Raw genomic sequence first — 16,292 nt, 5'->3', positions numbered from 1 at the left:
AAATAGAACCTAGTTAAATTACATCAGACTTATTACGTTATGGTGCAAATAGTATTAAAAATGTTTTAGTTTTTAAATGTTCTGTGTCTCATATTTTGGTTTTAATTGATGAAAGTAGCACTAAACTGTATCTTCCAAATAGGAACTGGTCAAACATACCACTGATCCTATGGAGAAGGCAAATCTGAAACTGGCTCTTGATGCGATGAAGGTAAGGCAAATGTACCATGAACTTCTTTGTGTTTTTTATCCTTGCTTAAAAAAATGATAGAATACAAACCGCTAATACATATGTATGATATGCTAATGTATATTATGTGTGTGTGTGCGCGCGCGCGTATATGTATTTGTATGGTTTTGTATTAGGTGGGGAGAGCTGAGTATTTTTAACTGAAATAGATACACTTGCATGGATTTAATTGTTAGACAAAGACACATAAAACCAAGAGGTATATTAAAATAACTTGTTATTTATGAAAGTATGACAACCTTTATAACCACTGGGAATGATTTAATATAAGGGTTTTATTTCACATTCTTTTTGTGGTTGCTAATAGAAAACTGTCGGCTTGTGTAAGCAGCAGGTCAGCTGGTGACTTCAGAACAGTGGTGTGACTTATTTTCCTCGAGTGAGGATATCTGCCTGGTTTACCCTTGTGGATGCTGTGCATCAGTACAAGTGGATTTCAGTCTGGGTTTCTATGTCTAGGTAAATCTGAAAATCAAGAACTACAAGTGGACAAAGGCAGACTTTTAAACATACTGGGGAATCTGTAAAACCCCAGTTTATATTTTGTGCTGGACTTTGACTTTGAAAGAAATATTTGCCCCTAACTTAAAACATAAACAAATATTTGTTCTTAAGAACAAAATGCCAATGTGACTGTCATCAGAGCAATGCTAATTACTGTACTTGATCTTAGCCAAAAGGCCCAGAAGCAATAGAGCAAAATGCTAATTACTTCTCCATGTCCCTGTGCCAGTTTCAGTGTTAGCTCCGCTATTGGGCTGATTTTAGTACCCCGTTAGGAGACATCGCTCAACTATTTGTTATTTTAGAAATTCATACCAAATTTTCACTTTTTAAAGAAATCGTTAATAGATACATCCTATGGAACGTCAGACTTTCATTTAGAACAAAGTTAGGAACTGCTTTTTGTCAGAGTTCTGTTCCTACTGTTGCAGATGAATTTAAGAGGGTAGAGAAAAAAGAAAACCCAGAAAACAGGAAAATCTAGAGCACATGTAATAAAAATAGCTACTTACAGTATGGAAAGATTAGCTAATGTTTCCTCAAATATGAGAAAAGACATTTTAAAGTAGGTGAAGAAGGCCCATGGAGAAACGTGTCCAGCATTGTTTGTTTGCTTGACTCCATTTTAGTGCCCTTGGGTTTCTGTCTTCTCCTTTTCTTCCCCTTCATTAACTCTTTAAAATTGAACTGGCTGACTTGACTGAATGCTCTCAGGAACTAATACACTAACTGGTTGCAGAAAATGGTCCAGCTGGATTCATTGTCTAACTTTTACTTTTTTGTCCCTGCTAAGCATTCATTATTGCATTGTTACCCTTATTCTAACCCATGTAAAAGTGTGATTCTCTCAAGGTCAGTTATTAACGTGTTTGGAATTTGCATTCTCCTGACCTAGTTTCCTTTTGTTCCGCACCGTGTCATAGTCTGTTTTTGTTTTTCATCCTTGCTCTTCTCCGAGGTGTGGCAAATGACAACTCTTTAGTCTTTGCAGCTGTACTGCAGACATTTTGAAATTGCTTTTGAGTTGCAGTTTTGATTGATGGGTCATTCATTTTTATTGTCATGGAAAAGTTATGGTGGTTACTTTTACCACTAATGAAATTAATGATGTGTTTTCTTTCAAACAGTTTGCATCTCTTTTCCAGTCTTATCGTGACTTCTTTTTGTACCCTTCCCTTTATTCTTTAGGACTTGGCACAATATGTGAATGAAGTGAAAAGAGATAATGAGACCCTTCGTGAAATTAAACAGTTTCAGCTATCTATAGAAAATCTGGTATGTAATTATCATTCCTTCCAGCTTTCCTAATCCACAAATCAGAGGACATTCTACAAGTTGTTTCTGAAGCAAAGATAGTTTACCTTGAAGTTTCTGTTGTTCAGGGTTTTTTGCAATTCCTGTTTGGCAGCATCCCCGTGGATTTCCTGTGGCACCTGTGATATGTATATCGTGTCCCAGGACTTTCTGCCCTTGCTTGTCCTTCTCTCCTTAATCACACAATGACTCTTCCCCTGGCAGTCTAAATTCTAAACATTAGAGTGCATTTTTTTCTTTTCTTTCCCTTGCGCTATACATAGTCATGGCCGATTTCCTGTTAATTTATTCATCTTAGTTATATTTACTGGGTGACTGCTGTGTGCCAGACATTGGCTTGGGGCTGGGGCTCTCACTGTGAAAAACATGGTCTCTTGATTGAGGAGACACTTTCAAAATGCTCTGTGGAGATTCCTGCTGTGAACTGGGTGGGGCAACAGAGGATAATCAAGGGAATCCTAGTTTAGATAAGATGATTAGAGAAACTCCTTGAGTCATTTGCCTCTTTTTTTTTTAATTTTATTTTTTATTTTTTAAAATTTACATCCAAATTAGTTAGCATATAGTGCAACAATGATTTCAGGAGTAGATTCCTTAGTGCCCCTTACCCATTTAGCCCATCCCCCCTCCCATAACCCCTCCAGTAACCCTCAGTTTGTTCTCCATATTTATGAGTCTCTTCTGTTTTGTCCCCCTCCCTATTTTTATATTATTTTTGTTTCCATCGATGGATGAATGGATAAAGAAGATGTGGTATATATATACACAATGGAGTATTACTCAGCAATCAAAAAGAATGAAATCTTGCCATTTGCAACTACGTGGATGAAACTGGAGGGTATTATGCTAAGTGAAATTAGTCAGAGAAAGACAAGAATCATATGACTTCACTCATAAGAGGACTTTAAGATACAAAACAGTTGAACATAAGGGAAGGGAGTTATTTGCCTCTTGAACCTGAAGAATAAGAAGAAAGCCAGTGGTACAGTGATCCGGGGGAGAGGATTCCAGGCAGAAGCCATAGCAAATGAAATGGCCATAGATGGGCCAGAAGGGTTGGGAATTGTGAATGAGGAGAAAAATCATGGGCTCTGAATGGGGGAGAGGTGGGCAGGAGGTAGGGGGGGCAGGAGAGCTATGTCCCCCAGCAATGTAGGCCAGGGCACAGAGCTGGGATTTTACAGTCATTACAGGGGGAAGCTAGTAAAGGTTTCAGTCTGATTTAAATTTAAAGAAAACCCTGCTGGAAAGTTGTGAGGTGATTTCAAGAGCAAGATGGTCTTGGGGCGCCTGAGTGGTTCAATTGGTTAAGTGTCCAACTTCGGCTCAGGTCATGATGGTGGTCCGTGAGTTCGAGCCCCATGTTGGGCTCTGTGCTGACAGCTCAGAGCCTGGAGCCTGCTTAAGATTCTGTCTCTGTCTCTCTGCCTTTTCCCTGCTCATGCTCACTCATGCACCCGCGCTCTCTTGCACTCTCATGCGCTTGCTCTCTCTCAAATATAAAATAAAACAAAAATAATTTAAAAAAAGAGAAAAGAGAGATGGTAGAGGCCTGGATTAAGCTGTGAGCAGCAAAAACAGAGATGGATGAATGAAGGAAAGATACTTTTCTTGGTGGAGCAATTTTACTGATGCTTTCTCTGAAACATCTTGAGCCTTCCTTTTCACATGTATAGTCATGTTCTCCTTTCAGGACCTCATCTGCCACCTTTCCAACCACAGAAGCTTCTCATCATCCCGTCACCAACTTGCATTTCCAAAAGGTGGACTTCTCAGTTCATTCTCTATCCCTAACTTGTCAGTATTTGCTGTTGCCTTCAGGATTCAGTCAACAATCCTTAGCATGATATTTAAAGCCCTCAATGATTTGGGCTGAAACTACTTTGCTGAACTCATCCAGCTAATACCTGCCCACATACTTTACTTTGCAGGTGTCCTGCTGTGTCGTAAGGTCTCTAATTTGCTGTACATTTTTATAGTTCTGCCTCTGATCATAATAATGTCAGAGCCTAGAATGTCTTCCCATTACTTCCTATCATATTCCTTCAAGGTCCAACTAAAATAATTCTTTCCATAATCTCCCATTATTACTTTCTCTTTGTAATTTCATAGCACATTGCTTGGACAGCTGTGTGTGTGTGTGTGTGTGTGTGTGGTGAAATATATATGACATTTACCATTTTAAATTGTATAGTTTTTAACATTAAATATATTCATGTTGTTGGGCAGCCAGCCATCACCACTGTCCATCTCCACAACTCTCTTCATCTTGTAAAACTGAAGTTCTGTACTCATTAGACACTAACTCTCCATTCTCCCCTCCTCCCAGCCCCTGGCGACCACCATTTTACTTTTTGTCTTTGTGAATTTGACTACTCTAGGTACCTCATATAAATGGAATCATGTGATATTTGTCCTTTTGTGACTGGTGCATTTTACTTAGCATAATGTCTTCAGTGTTCAACCTTGTAGCTTGTATCAGAATTTCTTTTTAAAAGAATTTCCTTTTTAAGGCTTTAAAGTGTAACATTAGTTGTATATACCTCACATTTTGATTATCCATTCATCTCTGTGGACACTTTGGTTTCTTACCCCTTTTGGCTGTTGTGAATAGTACTGCTATGAACATGGGTGTGGAAATACACGCTCCAGTCCCTGCTTTCACTTTTTTTTGGTTATATACCCAGAAGTGGAACATGCCAATCCACACCAACACTTGTTCTTTTCTTTTCTTCTTTTGAAAATAATATCCATCCAAATGTGTATGAAGTTGTGTCTTATTATGGTTTTGATTTTGTATTTCCCTAATGATTAGGGATACTGAATATCTTTTCATATACTTATTGGCCGTTTGTATATCTCTCTGCAGAAAGATGTACAAAGTTCTTTGCCTATTCAAGTTCTTTGCCTCTTTTTGGATAAGGGTTGCTTGTTGAGTTATAGGAGTTCTCTATATATTCTGGATGTCAATTCTTATCACACATTTTGTTTGCAAATATTCTCTACCATCTGGAGGCTGCCTTTTCACTCTGTTGATACTGTCCTTTGCACAAAATTTTTAATTTTAAAGAATTTTAACTTACTGGGTTTTCTTTCGTTGCTTTTGGTGGTATATCTAAGAAATCATTGCTAAATCCAATGTCATAAAAATTTTCCCCTATGTTTTTGTCTAAGAGTTTTATATTTTTAACCCTTGGATCAATTTGGTATATTGTACAAGGTAAGGGTCCAACTTCATTCTTTTGCCTATGCATATCCAGTTTCCCAGAATCATTTGTTGAAAAGGCTCTCCTATCCCCATTGAATGGTCTTGGTACTGTTGTCAAAAATCATTTGAATATATATATATATATATATATATATATATATATATATATACACACACACACACACACACACACACATATACATGAGGGCCTATTTCCAAGTGTTCTATTCCATTGGTCTAGAAGTCTGTCTTTATGCATGTGCCACAGTGTTTTGGTTACCAGAGTTTTGTAATAAGTTTTGAAATCAGGAAGACTAAGACCCTGACCTTGTTCTTTTTCAAGACTGGTTCCCCTATTAAGGGTCCCTTGTGATTCCATATGAATTTTAGGATGGAGTTTTCTATTTCTGCAAAACACATCTTGGGAGTTTGCTAGGGAACATCTATTTTTATACTTTCTTGCAGCAAGTAATTAATTACCTATCTGCTTCCTTTATTGGAATGTAATCTCCTTGATGTTAGTGATAATTTTCAGTCAATTCTTTTTCCCTCAGCACCTTATACAGTAGGTGTTCATAAATACTTAACGTTTTTATTGTTTGCCTCTGGGGAAATGGTTCATTGTTTTTAATCATTAAGTCATACTTTTCATTCTTGAGATCTTAGCTAAAGGAAGCCATCCTTGACTCCCTTGACCGTATTAAACCCCTGGCAATGCATTTTTCCTGTACTCTTTCTTCATGGCAACTGCACATTTATAATTATATACTTCTGTGAATATTTTTCCCCCACTGGGCACGGGGAACATTTTGCCCTGTATCTTCTACAGTGTCTGGCACACAGTGGGTGCTTAATAAGTATTAGTTGGTATATCTTTGTTGTGATTTGGATTCTGCCAGTTAATTCTTGCTTTTGGTAGCTAACTTTCCTCTTAAGACTATACATAAAATTAATTAATGTTTTCAGTGTACCTTCTAGGATGTCCAAGGGCAGACTGTTTGGAAAGCGTATCATATAGACCTGAACTTTTTGCAGTAAGCATGCTAAAAATGCAAAATGATAAAACTTATAGTGTAATAAGGTAGCTGTCCCTAGCAAATATTTCTTTGTTTTTATATGTTTACAAAAAAGAAAAAAAAACCTGAGACATGTAAATTTTATGTTTTAGAACCAACCGGTTTTGCTTTTTGGACGACCTCAGGGAGATGGTGAAATTCGCATAACCACTCTAGACAAGCATACAAAGCAAGAAAGGTGAGAAAAGAGGAGCAATAGTTATTTTCAAAATAAGTGGTTAGTATCAGAAGATTGAGAAAACAGTTCTTTCAGGACAAGGGAGGGAAAAAGGAGAAGAAAAACAAGGGGACAGACCAACCTATGGTTTTCTACAATTTTCTCATAGATATGTTTCTCGGTTCTGGTATCTGTTGATTTGTCTAAGTTATTAAGAGGGATATGACAAATAGAGAATGTCAGCTGGGGCTCAAGGGACACAGTAAGATGAGAGTAGAGATAAAGCAATTGATAACTACTGTAAAAATACAATTGCTTGACTTCTCTTTTTGGTATACACTTTAACTTAAAAATATAAAATGTCCTAATAAGGAAGTCTAAGGGAGGACCAATTAATATATGTGAATATTCTTGAGGGAAATTCAGGTTAGTGAGCTTGGCCTGGTATTCCAAATTATATACGTATGATTATTAAACTGATTGATTTGGTTGAAAAGGCCATTTTCTGGAATCTTTGCAATGAGAAAGTCAGCCAGCAGGGGGCAGTGTCAGCTCTCGCTTCCAACTTGATACCCAGGCTCTACAGGTAGTTCCCAGGAGACATAGATACTTTTTAGCCTCTCCAGGAAGATTAGTCTTTGCAGGTGATGCAAGTATTAGAGCTACATGAATGTATCATTGTCATTATTATTTTTAAAATCTATGCATATTAATTACTGACAGTTTTTGAAAAGATGCAATTACTGGTATTGGAAATAGGAATTACAAAGTTTGTTGTTCTCCCCCAATTACATTATCTTTGAAAAGAAAGCGAAATATCAACACATAAATTTAATCATAATTTTTTTAGTTTTCATTTTGCTCATACACTGCTCAATTTGTGGTTTAGGTGGTCCATAAAATCATGAGGAGCAACCTAGAGGGTAAAAGAGCAGATTCCACAATTAGATCTGGGTATGAATCTTGCTCTGCACCTCACAAGCAGTGTGACCTTGAGCAAATCAATTAACTTCGCTAAGCCTCAGTTTCCTCCCTCATACAATGAGGATGAAAATAATACTTCAGTAGATGGTCCTGGGGATTTATTTTAAGTGAGTCATCTTTGTCAAAGGGATGGACACTTGTCAGTACTTTTCTGGCTGATTCCTAGGAACATCATAAGTTAACTGCTATTGCTGTCATTAGTATTCTGTAAATGTTAAGCTTTTAAATGAAAAAAAAAATAATTGCTCATTATTATGAGCAATGCTTTGTGGCTAATCTCAGTTGTTCTTTACAGCAGCTCTGTAGCGTGCCTTTTCTTACTATAATTTTGTATATGTTTTAAATGGGGAAACTGAGGTAGACTAAGGCCCTACATTCAGTAAAGGGTAGTGCCGGGGCAGACACAGTTCATTCTTTTCAATGTGCAACACTGCCTTTGTCATTAACTCAAAGGAAAAATTTGGGGCTGGTTTAATTACATTTTATCAGGGAAAAATTAACATACGTGCTTCCAAACCATTTGAAATCTCTCCCTCTCTCTCTCAGGCATATCTTCCTGTTTGATTTGGCAGTGATTGTATGTAAAAGGAAAGGCGATAACTATGAAATGAAGGAAATAATAGATCTTCAGCAGTACAAAATAGCCAACAATCCTACAACTGATAAAGAAAATAAAAAGGTGAAGTTTTGAAAATTAATTACTGTAATTTACTCATAACTTTGAATATTCCAGGAAAGCATGCTAATACATTACTATGAGAGGGCATATCAATCCAGGTGTTTTTTTCTTTCTAGAGATTTATTAGGAGTAAGCCTCTGTGAAAAATAATTAGACAGTCCCACAACTGATAATGATCGTCTCTAATGCCTTGATGGTCAAGTAAAATGTGTTGGTTGTAGAAACTGATGGATGTAAAGTTAACTACAAAAATGTGGTTCTTTATAATTCGTATGCTGATATGTTATGAGAAGTTTGTGGATGATTATGGTGGTGTTTTAGTGAATTTGGAAGCATGATGTTATTACTGAATGATACATATTAACTTGCAGAATATTAATTTTTAACAGTGGTCTTACGGCTTCTACCTCATCCATACCCAAGGACAAAATGGGTTAGAATTTTATTGCAAAACAAAAGATTTAAAGAAAAAATGGCTGGAACAGTTTGAAATGGCTTTGTGAGTATTTCTACTTTTAAAAGTGCTTTTTCTACTACTTAAATCTCTTACGAATAATAAACTGTCAGTAAATGTACTCTAATCCTTGTAGCAAGTGTATGGAGACTGTGGAAACCCTTTGAGCATGAGTGCTACTCAGCTGTCTACTTGATAACTTGGGTCTCCTAGGAAAGAGGTTTTGGTGAATTTCGTCAAGAAAAAGACAGAGGGAGCTCTAACCTTCTATCTGACTTCCTTCTCATGGGCATATTTTAATTTTTTAGGTTTCAGCAGTCCATGAACATATTAACTATTCTAATGATAAACTTTTGATTACCATCTTTTATATAGATCTTTATTTAAATAGAGATAGCTCACAAACATACACATATCTTATTTTTAATAGAAAGATTCATTTCTTCCTCTCACTTGTGTTTGACTCATTTATTGTTTGAGTCCTAGATAAATCGCTTGATGTATTCAATGAATGTTTTAAGGGCTTGATTTCTTTCAGTGTTATTTTCTTTTATTAAAATGGAAGCTGAAGAAAGAGGTGGGAAATAAGTCCGACCTGTTTCAAAAGGAAGAGCATGAAGAGATATAATTACACAAGAACATGCCATCATAGGGGTTTCTTTTTGTTTTGATGTTCATGGATTAAAAGGTACATAGCGACCCTTGTTATGGAAACATATAGGTCACCCTGAAATTGAAACTGTTAACAAAAGGTGAAATTCTGGAGGAAAAAAAAAACCCTTTAGTGATTTGCTTCATTTGTATTCTAGCACTGCTTACCATTTGTGGACAAATTCTATCAGGCTTTTGTTCTTTTGTTTTGTTTTAAGAAATGCTCATGTTAATGGAAAATGGAGGTAAGATTAGAGTGTCTTATTGTAGTTCTGAAGTGAGAAAAACAGATTTTTTAAAGATTATTTTATCTAACATTTTGAGAGTAATGATTGTGCTGCTAAATTATTTCTAAGCTCGTAGACAATTCTGGATTTAGCATTAATCACCCCCATGAACTGGCTACATAGTCTTAACTAAACTGATTAGTTTCTCAGAGCCTCGGTTTCCTCCTCTGTAAAATAAAGATAATAATATTTTGAATTCCAGATATGTGTCTGGCAGAGTGTTAGCCAAATAGTACCCCAGTAGTCATATGACACTGAACAATAAGTGATATCTATTGTTGTCACTATTATTAATATTGTTTTATATTTATAAGACCCTACTACACCCATGAGGACTTGTAAAATCAGAAGGCATTGTCCCAGTATATCATTATCATCCTTATAACGTATTATTAATTACAATAATGAAACAAGAAAAGTTAGTAGTTATGTGTGTCGATGCCATGACTATACTACAGGGACCCCTTTGGTTGTGGCATAAATGATGAAGTTAGTGGCCTCTTGCCAGTCTCTGGTGTGCAGTCGTCTGCATCATAAACCTAGTGTGTTGTTTCAGTGAGGTTTCAAGTGGTAGATTGTCTACCTGGGTTGGTGACAATGGGCAAAAGTAGAGCTGATCTCAAGCCTTTGCTTTTGTGGGAATGATGCTAGGGCTACTATTTTCTTATGGGTTCTCTTTGGCTGTATAATCTTTAGAGGAGTAAAGAAATTTCTGCGGAGGAGGGAAGTTAAATTTCTTGTCCAGAGCAGACAGTCTCCTTGGACTATATATGACAGGCATATCAGTTAACATTTTGTTCAGTTTCCATTAATCAGCTTCACACTGGATAAAAGAGGTTCGGAAAGAAAGATGTTTTTATCTCTTTTGTGTAAAAAATCTGGGTAGGTAGTGAGAGGGGGTCTGGTGACTCCCTGGGGTATCATCAGGGACCTGGCCCAGGTCTTCCTGCTCTCCATTATCAGCATTTGGCTTCTATGCTCAAGGTTGGTCACTTTGTTGTCCAAGGCAGCTGCTGGTGCTCCACCTATAAAATAGACAGTCTAGGCAAGAGAAGGTAACCTCTCACTTTTAAGGATCCTTTGCAGATATGCCACAAACTTCTTTTGCTAACAGTGACCAGAACTTAGTAATGTGGCCACATCTGTCAAAGGAGCCTAGGAAATAGAATCTGTATTCCAGGGGAACCTGGGTGGCTCAGTCATTTAAGCATCCAACTCTTCAGTTCAGCTCAGGTCATGATCTCGCAGTTTGTGAGTTTGAGCCCTGCACCAGGCTCTTCACTGACAGTGTGGAGCCTACTTGAGATTTTCTCACTTTCTCTATCTCTCTGCCCCTCGCCTGCATGTATGCTCTCTCTCTATCCAAATAAATAAACTTAAAAAATTTTATATTTTATTTATTTTTGATAGAGACAGAGCACAAGTGGGGGAGGGGAGAGAGCGAAGGAGACACAGAATCCGAAGTAGGCTCCAGGCTTTGAGCTGTCAGCACAGAGCCCGACACGGGGCTCAAACTCACAAACTGCGAGATCACGACCTGAGCTAAAGTCGGACGCTCGACAGACTGAGCCACCTAGGCGCCCCCAAATAAATAAACTTTCAAAAAAAGAATCTTTATTCCAGGCGAGACTGTCCCTGGCTAGGGATTCCAGGTTCTCATATGGAAGACGGGGAGAAATTTGTAGTTGTAGATAAATACCAATCACTGCATTATAGGTATATACTTATAGGGGTAGGTATGGATGGATTTAAATTGTTCCACCACAATAAATATGGCTGTACCACACACAGGGAAACTGGGATTATTTTTTTTTATGTTTATTTATTTTGAGAGAGAGTGCACAGGTGCATGTGGGTGTGAGTGGGGCAGGGGCAGAGAGAGAGAGAGAGAGAGAGAGAGAGAGAGAGAGAGAGAATCCTAAGCAGGCTCTGCACTGTCAATGCACAGCCCAAGGAGGAGCTCCATCTCACAGATCGTGAGATCATGACCTGAGCCAAAACCAAGAGTCAGATGCTCAACCCACTGAGCCACCAAAGTGCCCCCTGGGAGTCTTAATCTTTGCTCATTTTCCAGGCACTTCTACAGTATAATTAAACATCCAAGTGGCTGTTTATATTTCAGAATTCCATTGACTGCCCATGCAGATGGTGAGAGGGTGGAAGTACCTTTTTTGAGAATTGCTCAAAGTCGAAGTTGAGGGCTTCTATAAGGAGTGATTGTGCCAATTACAGCAAAGTAAAATTAGTCAGGATTTTACTAAAGCATCAGAATATTTCATTATTTCCTCCTCGCCTTATGCAGGAAAGCCCTGCTTCCAGCTTTGTAAGACAGCTCCTGCTTGTCTTGTGCTCAGGACAATAGAATAATCTAGGTAAGTCCTGAAGCTTAAGATGCTACCTATGGTTCAAATTTTGCTATTTTACCCATTATCTAAAGTTCTAGTCCCTTAATCTATAAGCTATGGAGAACAAAGGAAACTAAGAAATCTGGCAGCATTCACGACAGCCCATGAAAAACACTAAGCCTTGGATACCTCCACAAGCCATCTTCTGCGAGTCTCTTTAGCATTAACATGGGACACGTAGGTCCTCCTAGAGCATTCTGGAGTGCTGCTTTAAGGAGCTCAGAGAAGGAAAGGGAGGCATTGGTAGGAGGGTGGTGGGAAATCAAGGGATGTGATATTTTAAGACTGATGAAATGCTTGCCAGTTCTATTTACAGAAGATGGCAATTCTGCTGTTTATAGGATAATTGGATCATTTTTATTTTAAAAAATTGCAAATCACCTTTAAGATGTTTAAAATACTGTTTTTAATTTAGAACATTATAAAAGACCGTAGAAAAGTTTGAATACCAATAAACAGTAAGTATCCAGTAAACGCAAATCATCTCCCAAGAGGCGACCTGAATCTCAGCCTGTGTCTTTCCCAAGCACATCCCTGTCCCTGCTCAGTAGCTGTGTTCTCTGACCTTCTTTGGCCATAACCACTTCCAGCAGTGAACCACATCAGAACTTGGCAAACCTCTGTAAGAAAGACTGAACAAAGAGAAAAGCAGCAGTGATCCACTTGGATGGGACAGGGAGAAGAATGTTTTTTTCTTTTCTTCCTGTGAGGAGAAGTGGTAGCAGGACTGACTTCTCTTGAGGTTGTTGGAGCAGTTACTGAACCAAATGATGTTGGAAGCCATATTTCTGGGGGACTATGCTCTGAAAAACATATTTAAGTCTTTAGGAGGCTGATACATATACATTGCTTATTCTTACTTATTTCTAAAAGGACTTTCATCATTGTCTCTGACAATTCCATTTTAGTTTTCTTGGAAATAAGATGGCAAATACTTTTATTAGCTTAAGCTAGTTTTCATAATTATACAGGAAAATACGGATGTGTCTATAGCAGTTTTCAAAATACTGTGAGGAAGCTTATGGATATGTTTTCTCTGAATCCCTTATACCCAATGTGTTTTTAAGAATTTCTCCTATTAGATTTAAATTGATAAACGTTGTCATACCCACTTTATAGTTCAGGAAACTAGCAATCATAGGAGTATTTGACCAAATTTGTACAACTTCAATGTCAAATCATTTATAATAGAGTTCAGGATCTCAGTTCATAGCATGTCTTTATCCATGAAGGTGCTAAAAATAAGCAACTGGACTCAAATCCTTTTATCTAAAACTAGGTTTCCTTTTTTCTATTCCCTCTCCCTCAACCCCCCCGCTGATCTAGAAGATCAGGCAGTTTCCTTAAATGTTCCAGAAATAAGTCAAAGTTGGGCAAAATATGAAATAAATAAATTGAATAATAGAATACAAAGGCTTTTTAAAGAAAGAGAAAGAGGAAAAAAAAATAGGTGGAAAAAAACATTGCAGATGGTAGAAAGTGGTAGATTCTTAAACAGCCTCTGAGTGTTCACTGAAGGGAACTGAAAGGTTCTCTTGCTTGGAATTTCTTTGGACTGACCCAATTCTTGAAATTCTAACAATTCATATTTAATCCTTTGAGTAAAGAAAGTTCTCTAAAAGATACATATACCATCATTCCCACTAAGATTTCTTCACTGTGTCCCATATGTACAATGCTACATGGTTTTCACAAGAGGAAGAATAACAGAGAGGTATTAACGTGTGCTCAAAGATTAGCCCAGGATATTTATCTCTTAAATGCTCAGACTCTGGTTGTGGGGAGAAGAGTAGGAGAAAGGGATAAGGAAATTACAGAGCCAGAAAGAGGCTCTGGGGCCAGGCTGCCTTGTCATGTTAGTCATCTGGAAGGGCAGCCACCTGAGCTTTGTTTCCTAGGATGGACCCCTGAAAAAGAGTGCTCTCCAACTAGGGTGGGTCAGGGGCCAAGAATCAAGCCACTAAACTGCACAAAAACGCATTTGATCTGAGCTACAGTGTTTCTTTCTAATTTATTCTCCCATTTACTTCCAGAATGAATTTGAGGTCACTCACCATAAAAAGCACACATGCCACAGAATTAAAAGGAAAAATTTAAATAATCAGAGGTCAAACAGAACAATGTTTCAAAACATTTTCCTCAAAGTTAGGATCTACTAGACAAGAATATTTTCTTGAAATTTACCTTCTGTAGTTTGTATTATTAAAAGCAATGAGTATGTTTTTTACATTTTAAATATGAAATCCTATCTTATCAAACATAACTTCAAAAACATAAAATTTGTTTTAATCTAAAGATGTTGCTCAGATGTTTTGAATACCAGAGAGATAATTACTGGAGGAAATTACATTCATTCTACAAGTACTTAGCACTTGCCTTGTTGACAGATATTATTGGAAGCCCTGGGCATATAACAATGAGGGAGCTATTGCAATTTAATTTAAATAGTGTAATTTATAAATGTGACAATTTTTAGTAAATATATAAGGAATTGAATGTAAAGACTGAACTCTTGATGTTTCTAGCTAAATAATACCTTTCTTCCAATCCCATTTACTCAAGTGTAACTAGAGGAAGCCTAGCAATTGCCCTTCTCCCTCCATATGTGTTCAACATCTCACCAACCTCTACAGATTGAATCTGACCACTTGTAATCTTCATGTTCACCTCCCTGGTCTAAGCCTTTCATATCTCTAATTAGCTTCTGCATTCCTTGCTCTCTCCTTACTAGTCTACTCTTCAGGGTGGTCCAGTTGTGTCTTGCCCTACTTAAAACCCTTCGTTGGCTATGTATAGCACTTGTTATAATCTCAACATTCTTGCCAGGATCTGAAGGCCCTCCATGATTTTATCCTGCCTGTCTTCCAGCCACATCTCTTATCAGTTTCACTTGTGTTCCTTTTGCTGTAGTTAGATAGGGTGGATTTCAGTTCCTGGAGAATGCACAGGCCTCAGGCAACCAACCTAGAGGCTTTCCTACCTAGGATGGTCTTTCCTCTTGGTCTTTGGTTAGCTGGTTTTTTATTCTACAGATCTTAGCTTTAAATGTGACTTTGTGAAAGAGATCCCTTCTGACCACAATGCTAAATTAGTAACCTTACCTTTCCAGTATTCTCTCACAATTGTAATTATATGGCCCTACAGAAATTATCCAAGGGTAGTATTTATAGCTTTCACTCTGCTCCTCCGCACCCTGTTTGTTGAAGGGAATCTGCTATTTGCCTGCCCAATTTTGCCTGTCTTTTCTCTTCCTAAAGATTAGGGATTTCTTTCCTGCTTACTAAGAGAGAAGGTAAATTGAACTGCTTGGCTAATGCTGGGAGAAAGGAAAAAAGAAAGCTTCATGGTTCCAGAAATGGAAAGAAAATTTGGGGTTTTGGTGTGAATGAGGCTCTAGAATAGCTATGGAGTTTGAGGAATTTGGAAAGGGAAAAGCACCTTTTGAAATATATACCTGTGGATTCAAATTATATTCCCTTTTATAAAGTTCTTTGAAATGTTAAGTAAAGAATGCAATTGCATTTTGGTTATTTTGGTTTCTGTATGTGTACCTTTAAGGCACCAAGTCCTGGGCCCTTGGATTGTTGAGATCACCTTTAGACCTAGCTGCCCATTTCCTGGCTATTTACCCCTGGGTAAAAACACCAAGAAGGCAGGTGTCTTGTCAGTGTTGTTCACATGCATGAGGGGTCCTATCACATCTTGTAGCACATAGTGGATAATCATATTTTTACTATAAACTTGAAATTTCAAGTTTTCTGATAAGGGTAATTAAAAAAAACCCACAAAGACTTGATGAGTTAAGGAATTCATATTGTCTGACAAAATATCACAACAGCCGGGGCGCCTGGGTGGCTCAGTCGGTTAAGCGTCCGACTTCGGCTCAGGTCACGATCTCGCGGTCCGTGGGTTTGAGCCCCGCGTCGGGCTCTGGGCTGATGGCTCAGAGCCTGGAGCCTGCTTCCGATTCTGTGTCTCCCTCTCTCTCTGCCCCTCCCCCGTTCATGCTCTGTCTCTCTCTGTCTCAAAAATAAATAAACGTTAAAAAAATTAAAAAAAAAAAAATATCACAGCAGCCCTTGAGGGAAAGAAACTTTCTGGTATGATAAGAAGGTTTTATAATGTGGATTCTTAGGAGATACTGAAAAACATATGTTTTCCACTAGCAGCATTAGATTTTTTGAAGTACTAGAAGTTGATGTCACATATAATAATTTTTTCTTAAATTAGTATTAAAAAATGAGATTGCAATTTCATGAAGGCAGTTTTGTAGCCACCTAACCTGATGCTTCCAGGTTATGTTTCTTTTTGTCCTTCCGTATA

General features: G+C 37.7%; 1 protein-coding gene across 6 annotated transcripts in view; it reads left to right on the top strand.

Moving 5' to 3' along the window:
* Positions 1 to 16,292, top strand: part of VAV3 (vav guanine nucleotide exchange factor 3) — a 468,861-nt gene that overhangs the window by 300,934 nt on the left and 151,635 nt on the right. For all 6 annotated transcript variants that reach the window (XM_042953185.1, XM_042953183.1, XM_042953186.1 and 3 more), the window contains 5 exons: positions 143 to 211; positions 1,943 to 2,029; positions 6,445 to 6,530; positions 8,040 to 8,172; positions 8,562 to 8,671. In XM_042953185.1, coding sequence (XP_042809119.1) covers positions 143 to 211; positions 1,943 to 2,029; positions 6,445 to 6,530; positions 8,040 to 8,172; positions 8,562 to 8,671 — 485 coding nt within the window. The remainder of the gene's footprint in view (positions 1 to 142; positions 212 to 1,942; positions 2,030 to 6,444; positions 6,531 to 8,039; positions 8,173 to 8,561; positions 8,672 to 16,292) is intronic.

Source organism: Panthera leo, chromosome C1 (assembly GCF_018350215.1).
Source record: "Panthera leo isolate Ple1 chromosome C1, P.leo_Ple1_pat1.1, whole genome shotgun sequence".
NCBI lineage: Eukaryota > Metazoa > Chordata > Mammalia > Carnivora > Felidae > Panthera > Panthera leo.
Note: the sequence above shows the minus strand (reverse complement) of the source record. Positions and strands in the feature narration are given on the sequence as shown.